The 12,424-nt window shown below is 45.3% G+C and overlaps 1 protein-coding gene across 3 annotated transcripts in view; it reads left to right on the plus strand.

Annotated features, from left to right (window-relative positions):
• Positions 1-12,424, plus strand: part of LRRC1 (leucine rich repeat containing 1) — a 131,914-nt gene that overhangs the window by 76,958 nt on the left and 42,532 nt on the right. For all 3 annotated transcript variants that reach the window (XM_084752101.1, XM_084752102.1, XM_084752103.1), the window contains exons 3-4: positions 648-726; positions 5,158-5,247. In XM_084752101.1, the coding sequence (XP_084608227.1) occupies positions 648-726; positions 5,158-5,247 (169 nt within the window). The remainder of the gene's footprint in view (positions 1-647; positions 727-5,157; positions 5,248-12,424) is intronic.

Below are 12,424 nucleotides of genomic sequence, written 5' to 3' on the forward strand. Positions count from 1 at the left end.
CAAGGGTCTCCACGAGTGAGACCCTCAAGATCATCGCCTTGGCCACGCTGCCCTTACCGACAAGCTTGCTCACCTTGCCTTCGGTGGTTCAGTGCTGCCTCTTGAGCCTGGCTGCTCTGCGATCCAATTCGACCATTGAGCGGCCATGGCTCCCACTGTAAGGTCTGGCGTACAGAGAGAAGCAACGGCGCCTCCTCGCGTGTGCTGGTGTCCCTCTCACAGGACAGTGGTGTGTGAGTGAAGGGCATGTCTTCTCTGCACCCCCCCACCCCCCCATTGTGGAGGGTTAGGTTTTACATAGCAAGTCCTCTCCAGCCTTTCAGTTTCCCTGAGCTTCGGGTTCACCTCATCCACAGCAAGCCAAGGAGATCCGACCTCTCCAGGGCGTTCGCACTAGGCTGTTGGCACCTTTTCAACCCGCTAAGTCAGCTAAAATACTCTTGCCCAGAACCCGTGCTCATGGGGCCCATACATTTTTAATATGCTTTCCTAAAGAGCATATATTTTCTGAAGAGATGTAGAAAAATAGTTGTAAACATGCCAGGGCCGCAGCAGAGCGAGGTGACAGCGTCTGGGTTTTCTCTTGTGATCGTCCTAAAAGTGATGACAATGCTGACAGCACTGCCGGCCTTTGTTTGTTCCTCCAGATATTCCTGAGATCCCAGAGAGCATCTCCTTCTGCAAAGCGCTGCAGGTAGCTGACTTCAGCGGGAACCCGCTCACCAGGTAACCTCTCCCTTTTCACCTGACTCAGGGCAGCACTTGTGACAGCCAGGCACAGGGCCCACAGCCAAGCGGCGGCACATCCAAGAGGTGCCTGATGGGGCACTGTCTCTGCCAAATGTGATTGGTTTTCCAAATGTCTGTTCACAAATAAACCGCGGGGGACAAATAAGCAGTGGAAGAAAGCACACAGTGGTGTGGATGGAGTCACTGAAAAGAAGGACAAGGGGCCACCGAGGACCGTACAGAGCAGGAGTTAAAGGGCACATTTCCCAAGCCGCGGGAAGAATTGTTCTGAGTTGGGCTGGCGAAATGGCTCAGCAGGTAAAGGCGCTTGGCTGCAAGCCTGGCCGTGAGGATTCAGATCCTGGAACCCACATAATAGGAGAGAACCGACGCCCCGTGGATTGTCTTCTGACCTCCATGCCTGTGCCACGGCACATGTGTGCACGCTGGAGGGTGTCTGTGTGTGTGTGTGTGTGTGTGTGTGTGTGTGTGTGACTAAATAAGTGTAAAGCTAAATTAAAAACAAATTCTCGATTAGTCTCCAGTGGTGTGGGATAAGACAGACCAGAGATCCCAGCATATTTACGCAGGAAGTCACTTTTCCTTGTTGACAATGTTGCTAGGCATGCGCTTGCCCACTGACTTACACCCCCAGCTTGAGAAGTCTTATTCAACTCGCTTTTATAGCCCAGTAACGAAACGTTTATAATCTCATCTTTTTATAAAAACGAAACACACAAGAAAACCTCTTAACTCCATTCCTCCCTCACGGCTGCGGAGCTCTGGGGGTTTCCTTGGGTCTGTCATTCTGAGTATGGCCACCTGCCCCATCTTAGTGCAGCCCTGCCCTTCCTGATGCCTCACAGAAGACTGGGTGTGGCTGAGGGGGCATTTTCAAGACTCTCCTTGTTTGTGGCCTGGTTGAGCTGGGAGTCCACTGACACCCTGCCTCCAGGGGCCTCTGCTGCCAGGATAGATATATCACTGCCCATATGGCAGTGCAGGGGCAGCTCTTGGGTGTGTATTCTAGAGGTTTCTCTGGCCCAGCAAGCACCTTTGTAGGATGTCTTAAGGCTCTGTGCATAGCTGTCCCCTTCTTCGCGACTGAACTAGATTTATCTCTTTCATTTCAAAATTGAGACTCCTTGAGTATGGAAGAATTCCCTACTTAATTTTGTTCTACCCATAACTCATTTCCAAGAATCAAATATGTTTTTACAGTTTCTGGTTTCTCTTTTTGGATTTCAGCAACTGACATTCTTACCACTTATAACTGAAAAATGATAATCTCTTTTGTTGTACAAACCTAATACCTTTCTTAGCTCATCGCTGTCTTCAGGCTGTATCCTCCCTCCTAGTGACCGGCACACAGTCCTCTCACTTCTCAAAGCCTCTTCAGGTTCCTGTCCCCATAATAAGTCAGTGCTCTCCCTGTTCCCGTGTGGCTCTGGAAGCCGCCTCTGTCCTTGGGAAGCCTCCGCCCTGATTGCTCTCAGCTGCTTTGGTCAGTCTCACTTCCCAGCTCCTATCCCTGACAGTTCTGGTCCTTCCACCTTCCTTCAGACTACAGGTAGAGCCCCCTCCCCCCTTCAGAAAGACTTTCCTCTTACTCCCTGTTTGCCCCACCCTCCCCCTCCCCCAGCACCCTCTCTGCAGTGTGGTTTCATAGCACTTAAGCTACCCCTCTGATCGACTCCCCCTTTGGAAATGAGGAAGTGGTTTGCATTTTGCTCATTTGTTACTATATCTCCAGCCCAGCTGTGACTCTTGAAGGAAGCACTCACTAACATCTACTGAGCCCAGCGAGTGGAGCCTGAGGCCGCTTACATGGCTCGAGCTGGGGAGCGGTCTTGGCTGCAGCTGAGACTTAACCAGCCATTTAAATTGCCCTCTGGTTTTCTACTTTCCCCTTTCTAATGTCTGCTAACAGTTGACTCCACAGTTATCTGAAGGCGCTCCCAGCTAGAACACACCCAGCTTATGTGAGGCTTCATTCCTATTTTTATCCTGGCCTCATCCATGGCAGGATTCTTAGAGAAAAGCCATTTCGGTTTGGCCGGTGTCCTGATGTTAAGAATTAAGATGTAATCTGTGAGCTAAAGGGAACTTGGTAATTACTTGGCATGGCCCGCTTAGTTTATGGCTGAGGAAACCGAACCTCAGCTAGGTGAATGGACCTCTAGATCTTGCAGCTAGTGTGGAGCATCGAGCTTCCTTATCATGTCACACTCATACGTGTTACACTCATCATGTTACACTCATCATGCTACACTCATCATGTTACACTCGTACATGCTACACTCATCATGCTACACTCATCATGCTACACTCATCATGTTACACTCATCATGTTACACTCGTACATGCTACACTCATCATGCTACACTCATCATGCTACACTCATCATGCTACACTCATCATGTTACACTCATCATGTTACACTCGTACATGCTACATATCATGTTATACTCATACATTCTACACATCATGCTACACTTATACATGCTACACTCATGTCTCACTCATACATGCTACACTCATCATGTTACACTCCTACATGCTACATCATGCTACAGTCATGCATGCTACACTTATACATGGCTACACTCATACATGGCTACATTCATCATGCTACATTCATCATGTTACACTCATCATGCTACACTCATCATGTTACACTCATCATGCTACACTCATCATGCTATACTCATCATGCTACACTCATCATGTTACACTCATACATGCTACACTCATCATGCTACAGTCATCATGCTATACTCATCATGCTACACTCATCATGTTACACTCATCATGTTACACTCATACATGCTACACATCATGTTATACTCATACATGCTACACTCATACATGCTACACTTACACATGCTACACTCATACATGCTACACATCATGTTGTACTCATACATGCTACACTGATACATGCTACACTCATACATGGCTACACTCATCATGCTACATTCATCATGTTATACTCATCATGCTACACTCATCATGCTATACTCATCATGTTACACTTATACATGCTACACTCATCATGTTACACTCATCATGCTACACTCATCATGCTATACTCATCATGCTACACTCATACATGCTACACTCATCATGCTACACTCATCATGCTACACTCATCATGTTACACTCATACATGCTACACATCATGTTGTACTCATACATGCTACACTCATCCATGCTACTCTTACTGCTAGCAGCTGGCAGAAAGGCAGACCAGCTGGCAAATGCCTTTTACTTGCTTTAAGAACATTTTAGCTACTTTTGAGATTATAAAGGGACATTTACTTCTGGCACACTCAAGACAGACCAAGGAAGTTCTGTCTTCTGAGGAACAGATAGCTGTCTTCAGCAAGCTGTCCCAGCAACAGAATGCAGCATTCCTATTGATGCCTGGTTCTTGGGTGCCTACCTAGATCTGGTATTGGATTACAAAATTAATGTATACTAAACGCTAAACATTAATACAGGATTTCTTTTTATGCAAATGAACCCAGCAAAAGGAAAAAAATAGTACAGTGATCAAGATTCCCTACTAAAGCCAGAGGTTTTCCCTCTGAATGAGATCCTTTCATCTTTAGTCATGAGTTTTCTCCTAAATACAGGTAAATGTAGGAATATCGAAACTAGAATTTCTTTGTAAAATTTAAATCATGATTTTTGTATTGAATTCTTACTGTTTTGTGTGCTTTTGTGTAGACTACATGGTAAAAGATAGGATTATCTTAAATGAGTGACATCCTGGATTAAAAAGTGAAGACTGAGGCAGTTGGCTGATGGCCCGTCTGTGCAGAGTCATCCTTTGCTGTGGGTGGGCAATGCCAGCTCCAGGGAAAGAACTATTGAGCAACTGTTTGTGGCTAAGCCCCACGGGCTGGCAAAATTCTCTCAGTATTTTCTTGTAATCAGTGCAGTATTTTTATTCTCAGTAGCTTTTCATTTTGGTTTGTTTCTTAGCATTTTGGGGGTTTGTTTGAGATGTGGTCTCATTGTACAGCCTTGGCCAGCCTGGAATTCACAGTGATCTACCTGCCTCTGCCTGTGAACCCCAGGATTATAGGTGTGTGCGGTCACACCCAGCCTTAAACCCTTGGCAGTTTCGGCTCCAGTGGCAGCATCTTTCCTCCTACAGGGCTCACAGCGCCCACTCTTCCCAAGACCTGTGCATCTGCCGTACTTGAGATTGTAATTGCATCACCCAATCAAGTATCTAAAGGGCCTGTGCTTCCCTTGTGGGCAGAGCCTTTTGTTTCTGCACACGGGTGTAGTATACATAGGAAGACTGGGCAGATATTCTATGATGTACGGTAACTGCAGGGGCTGTTGCAGCCGACATGTGGAGGAAGTATGCTGCTTCACTTTGTAAAATCGATGTCTTTGCTGCTGTCGTTCTAGGCTGCCCGAGAGCTTCCCTGAACTACAGAACTTGACATGCCTTTCTGTCAATGACATCTCACTGCAGTCTCTGCCAGAGAACATCGGGAAGTAAGTTTGTACAGAAGCTTGTGAGTACCGGGCATAAAAGGAAGACTATCAGCTGGACCCTCTGCCCCTTACACCTTCTCAACAGAGCAGCATTCCCCGTTCCTCCCTCCGCTACCACCTCCTGGCTGTGTGTCCTGTTGCTCCCCGTGCTCCTGCGCTTGTCTGTCTGTGCTCCTCTGTGTGTGTGCACGTGCGAGGAAGCTGGAGAATGGGGAACGGTAGGGGGCCTGCCCTGTCACTCTGTGCTCTGCTCCTCTGAGACAGGGTCTCTCACTGAGCCTGGAGCTGGACTGGGACCCAGCAGTCCCCCGGGATTGCCATCTCTGCCCCTCACAGCTCTGCAGATTCTCGTTCTCACTTGACCGCTCGTGCGCTGCCCATTGAGCCATCTCTCCAAGGCCCAGCTGTCTCTATAGTTAATGGCTATAAACTGTGCCGCTGGCTTTTGTTTCTAAGAAATCTAATTTGTTGTTGTTGTTTTTTTAATATGCATGTTGTGTGTCTATGTAGGTATATGCCATGTACTTGTGAGGGCTCAGGGAGGCCAAAAGAAGGTGTTGGGCTTCCTGGAACTGGGAGCTGGGAACTGAATTCTGGACTTTGCTCTCGAATTTAGGCCAACACTGGACAAATGACACTTTTTAAAACTAAAAAGTTGCTGTATAGCAAAGGAAACAATCAGCCGAGCGAAGAGGAAGCTCCCAGAGTAGGAGAGAAACAATGCTGGCTGGTACATCAGTGTCCAGAATATACAAAGAACCTCAAAAACAGAATCCAGAAGATGGCCCAATTAAAACACAAGCCATGTATGTGAGCAGAGTTCCCAAGAGAAGACATAGCAATGGTTAAGAAATACTGTGTTCGGACTTCTTTAAAAAAAAAAAAGAAAAATGACAATCAAGAAATATTAGCAAAGACCTTTCCATAATTAGATGGCAATATAAAAATTGGCATGGTGACTGAACACATGCACCTGCCTGTGCCGCGCGTTCTCTTTACTTACGGCCAGGAAGCCGGCAACTCCTCGCCTGTTCTGTTGTCGCCAGATGTAAAGGAAAATGTTTGAAATGATTAAGCATTGCTTGTGCTGTATGTGCATAAAGATAATAAGCATTGTCAGCCTAGTTCTCTGGGGGGGGGGGGGAGCGGTGGATGGCAGTGCTGCGCACACCATAGAGCCTTTTATTTTAGTAAGTTGAACCCAGGAGTCACGTGATCTCTATGAGCTCTAGGCCAGCTTGGTTTTTATAGTGAGTTTCAGGGCTACATCCGAAGCTATAAAATAAGACCTGCCTTTTTGGTTTGTTTTTCTAGTTGGCTTTTCTCTGTGTAACAAGAGCCCTGGTTGTCCATGACTCACTTTGTAGACCAGGCTGACCTCAAACCTACAGAGATCCTGCCTCTGCCTCCCTGGTGCTGGGATTAAAAGTGTGCACAACCACTCCCAGTGACTTGTCTTATTTTTAACATAAGCATTATATTGGCGTATAACCGTCATTTAACGAATATAAGGATGTCCTCTAGGCGTGTGGAGCGAGTGCACCATCTTATTCCAGACTGTTAGGGACTCAGCTAAGCTCTGTGCCAGCTGTTCTCCAGCTCTGTTTTTCTGCACCCTCTTGGGGGAGGGGGGAGGGGCAGGTTCCCTTGAAGCCTTCTCAGATCACTCAGAGAAGTGACAGCCAGCGATTGGACGCCCTCCACTCATCTTCACGTCAGTTCAGCTCTGCTTTTTAAAAGTCTGCCACCAACATTTTCCCAGTCAAATCTGGGGACTGCAGCCACAGATACTCTGTTAATATTTGTAGCTGCACGCACTGTGTGTATTTTACTGTGGTGCAGATGCATGCAGGGAGCAAGCAGAAAACTCCAAAGCCTTTTCTCCAAATGAACTTTAGAGTCTGCCCAGTGCCCTCTCTTTGCAAAGTGGCCGAAGTAGATGCTTGAACGCCTTCCTGCTTTGCCGCATCTTCTCTGATGACTGGTAGAGGGGAAGTCGGTTCCAGACCCACAGGGTCCCAGCAGCCGTTCACTCCCTGTGGTGTAATTGCTTCAGTTCCGGGTCGATACAGAAGAGGTTAGGTGTCCCATCAGTGTGCGCACCTGAGCCACTGCCACTCCTGTAACAGCAGGGACCTTGGCTGGCACTCCTCTTCACCTGCTAGGTGCGCACACAACAGAGCACACAGGCTTCTTTCCTTCAGCACAGTGAGGCATGATGGGCCAAGAGTTCTGGAATCCCTGCCGGAACCATGTTAGCCTGCCCCTATGCAGTGCCCCGGGCTCAGCTGCTGTAGGAGGTGGCTATGAAGAAGCAACTGTGAAAAAGTACAGCTTCCATTGCCGTAGAACTTTCCAATGAAGAATAAGTGTCGTCTATTAATGTTGCATATTGCATAATTTTCTTGATATCAGGAGCTATTAAGGAGAAAAGGGGGTTATTTTTAGGGGAAAAATGTCTGCTAAAAGGATGGGAAGCTTTTCTCATTTTAGTAATAGTTCTGACATTTATCACGCTTACTTCCCTGCCTTTGTTGCCAGAAAGCTTAGAGCTAATTCTGATGTGTAGTGGGAGCAGCCGAGTTACCTTCTGTGCAGTGGAGGGAAGTGGGGAATCGGGTGAGGTGTTGCTGGCAGCTGCTGCAGCACATGCGCGGCACCAGGGCAGCCTTGCTTCCCGGGCTGGCACCCGCCACCCCATGTGCCCTTAGCGCTGTCTTCGGAGTGTGGACAGGTAACTTTTCACCTTCCTTCACGTTGGCATTGGATGGTCGAGCCAGCCGCAGAGTTCACGTCTTCCGTGCAGGGTTGAAATTGTGTACAGCTCACAGTAAGCACATCTATTTTCTCTGCCTCCCCATGGTCTACGTGCTGTGGTTCACGAGCCTTGCTGTGCATTTGTACTTCACCCGTGCTAGGATGGTTATCAACAGGCTGCATGGGCAGCACGTGTCGTTAAAGGTTGAGAGAAGTAGGAACCTTTACCTGCTGCCGGCAGGACAGTGCGGCAAGGCAGCCCCATTGCAGCAGTTTGGACAGGTTTTCTCTCACAGTTGAACATAGTTCCCATGTAACCTAGCTCTTCTCCTGGTCATAGGTACTCCAAAGACTTAAATGTCCATACAAAAATGTATTGGTGAGTTCACAGTGGCAGTCTTTATGGCACGGCTTCTCCCCCCACCCCCCAAGTCGAAACCAGCCAGATTTGGATCTGTGAGTGAATGGGCAAGCAAAATGTGCACCCATCAGTAAACTAGTATAAAAGAAACGAAGTGCTCTTAACACGCTACAACATGAATAAACCTTGAAAAGGTATTAAGTTAGAAATAAGAGTCAGACCCTAACGGGCACATACCATCTAACTCTCTTAATACAGAGTAACGAGTATGGTCAAGTCTATAAAGAAAGGAAGCTAGCAGTTGTTAGAGGTGGAAGGGCAGAGCAAGCTCAGAGAAGAAGGATTGAATTTTAATGAATTCTCTTGGTTATATGTACTCAAAAGAATGAAAAACATGTCCATACAAGAACGATTTGATTCTTCTGGAGAGGGCAAACATTTTCAGGAGTTAGTAATAATATTTGCATAGCTTATGCATAAAGGCACTAAAAACACTTCAGCAAGGATTGACAAGTTGCTCTGAGGTCATTAGTCCAATGACGCCCCCCCCCCCCCCCCCCGAGAGCAAGCAGACACAGGGAGCCAGTCTTTACGGTGCTCCGGCGATTCAGAGAGCAGCTGAAGGCTGGAGGCCAGTGGGACCCAGCAGAGCATGCCAGCACTGGGCGATGTGCTACTCTGTCTTGGTCTTGTGTAACTTCACCATGAAAAATTCCTATTATTTGCTGCTAAATTAATGGCCATAAAAAAGAAGTTAGCCAAAGCGTACTCTTTAACTGATTTTTTTTTTCCCTTGAAGCACAGCCTGCTTAGAATAGCAGAAATGGCTGTGCTGAGCTGGTGTAGTCTTCAGCACAGCCATCGGCCACCAAATAGTTCTTATCAGGAAACATGTAATTCTGATAATTTGGTGGTAGAAATAGAACCAAGTAGGCAGGCCTCATGTTCTCTGGCAGACTGAGCTAGACATGTGGGCCTGATTTTGTCTGTGCAGTCCTTGGAGCCAGTGACCTTGATTTCAGTGGACTTGAACTAAGTAAGCCCTGGGGCCGTGGCTGACAGTGTAGCACTAAGCAGCTTAGCTGTAGTATGGTAGGAGAGAGCAGCTTCTGAGAAAGCTGTGCCACGTAAAACGTTGTTTTTTGAAATCTGGAGATTGCTATAAAATAGTTTCAAAGGAAGTAGTAAATACTTTTTTTTATTTTTTCAAGTTTGGGGTCTCGGGGCATAGTTTACAGGTAGAGTACTTTTACGAGCAAAATTGTTTTTTTTCCCACTCAAATTGCTACTATAAATATATATGGATTTAAAAAATGATTTTTGCAGTATATTGCCATTTGTTTGGTATAAATATCTTCCTGTTTTCTAAATGTTTTGGTAATGAAAATAGCGGTAATCAAAGTGAATTAAAAAGAGTATTTAAAACTATTTTAAAAAGTGTGAATTTCTCAAAATAACCATTCATTCAATCCCTTGAAATAGAATCCTAAAAATACAGTCGGCTTCCACTGTGACTTAGGGAGAGAGTGTAACTTCTGCCTTGCTATTCTGAAAGCAGGAGGCTGGGCTTCCTGCTCTCCCTTGAAGGGTCTTAGCTTTCTTATGCTGCCACTGCCTGAAGACAGGGATAGCACTAGTGGCAAGCGGTAATCCGTGTTAGAATGCAGGGAGGCCACCCCAGCAGCATTGCACCGAAATTTAACTTGCCAAGAGTCAAAGTTGAAAGATGAGGTTTATTAATAGGGAATGGTCTTAAAAATTAAGGTGTGATAGGGCACGCCTTTAATCCCAGCACTTGTGAGGCAGAGACAGGCAGATCACTGTGAGTTTGAGTCCAGCCTGGTCTACAAAATGAGTCTCATAAAAAAACAAAACAAAACAAACAGAGCATCAAAGCTCTAGAACTAAGGAATTCTCAGGGAATAGAGTGTCCATCAGATCACCTCCACCAGACCTGCTTCAGTCCCCGGAGAGCTCCAGTGCTACAAGGGAACCCAGAAGGCTGTGGACACTTTGGCCTGACCCAATGCACATTCAAAGACCCAGAACGATTGCAGAACCCACAGTACAGGGGAGCTGAGGATCACTGGCTGTGAGAGTCCAAAACGACAGGGCTAGCCTCCTGCCATCCAGACCAGTGAAGCATCAGAGCTTCCAGCCTAGGGAAATCATGAGAAAACAGGTGAATCTATCATCAGACTCCCTCCACCCAACTCTGGAAGCTACCAAACAAAAACAGAGACGGCAAGATGTCTAAAGGACAGTGTAAAATCATATGCAAAAAAAACCCAAAACAATATGGTGTCTCCAGATCCCAGCTATCCCAAAGAAAACAACCCAGAGAATTCAAACACAATGGAAATACAAGAAAATGACCTCAAATCCTTAGTAATGAGGATGATAATGGAGGAAACAAATAAAATTTGTAATCAAATGCAGGAAGACACAGCCAAACAGGTTTAAGACATAAAAGAGGCCCATAGAGAGGCACTGGAAAAAATTCAGGAAAATACAAACAACCAGATGAAGGAAATCAATAAAATGGTTCAAGCTCTGAAGGCCTATAAAGAGGCAATGGAAGAAACTCAGGAATATACAAACAATCAGATGAAAGAAATAAAAAAATCAGTTCAAGATCTGAAGATGAAAATGGAGTCAATGATAAACACAGACATAAGAAAAACAGGAATGTGAGACCTCAGAGAAGAAGGCGAGCAACACAGAGGTGAGCTTTTCTAACAGAATTCAAGAAATGGAGAAACGAATCTCAGGTCTAGAAGATACAATCACAGATCTTGAAGCAACCATTAAAGAAAATGCTAAATATGGAAAAATCCTGACACTAAACATCTAAGATATCAAGGACACCATGAAAAGAAGAAATCTGAGGATAATAGGCATTGAGGAAAGAGAAGATACTGGACTCCAAGGCCCAGAAAATATTCTCAACTAAATCATAGAAGCAAACTTCCCCAATCTAAAGAAAGAGATGCCTATAAACATACAAGAGGCCTACAGAACACCAAATAGAATAGACCAGAAAAGAAAAGCTGCCCGTCACATAATAATCAAAACATAAAATATACAGGACAAAGAAAAAATATTAAAAGCTGCAAGGGAAAAGGGCCAAATAACATTTAATGGCAAACCTATCAGAATTACGCCCGACTTCTCAGCAGAGACCATAAAAGCCAGAAGGGCCTGGACAGAGATCCTGCAAACCTTAAGAGACCACAGATGCCAGGCCAGACTACTTTACCCAGCAAAACTATCAATAACCACTGATGGAGAAAACAAAATATTCATGACAAAAACAAATTCAAACAGTACCTATCCACAAATCCAGCTTTACAGAAGGTACTAGAAGGAAAACTCCATCCCAAAGGGACAAGCTACAACCAAAACTACACAGGAAATAGATAACTATACCATGGCAAAAGCACAACCACACAAACGCTCTACTGCAACCAACATCAAAATTAAGACTCTTAACAGTCACTAGTCATTAATAATCGCTCAACATCAATGGTTTCAATTCTCCAATAAAAAGACACAGACTAACTGAATGGATGCATAAACAAGATCCAACATTCTTCTGCATTCAAGAAACACATTTCATCCATAAAGATAGACATTACATCAGGGTAAAAGGTTGAAAAAATATTCAAATCAAATGGTCACAAGAAGCAAGCAGGCATAGCCATTTCAGTCTCGAGCAAAATAGACTTTCAACCAAAATTAAAAGGGATGAAGAAGGACACTTCCTACTCATCAAAGGTAAAGTCAACCAAGATGACATCACAATTCTGAAAATCTATGCTCCCAATACAAGGGCACCCACATTTGTAAAAGATCTGTTAATGAAGCTTAAACCACACATCGATCCCCACACAATAATAGTGGGAGACTTCAACACCCCACTCTTACTGAAGGTCATTGAAACAGAAACTAAGCTGAAAAAGAACATCATTAACCAATGCCATGAATCAAATGGATCTAACAGATATCTATAGAACCTTTCACCCAAGCAAAAAAGAATATACATTCTTCTCTGCACCC

This window comes from Acomys minous, assembly GCF_964271855.1.
Source record: "Acomys minous genome assembly, chromosome: 13".
Classification (NCBI taxonomy): Eukaryota; Metazoa; Chordata; class Mammalia; order Rodentia; family Muridae; genus Acomys; species Acomys minous.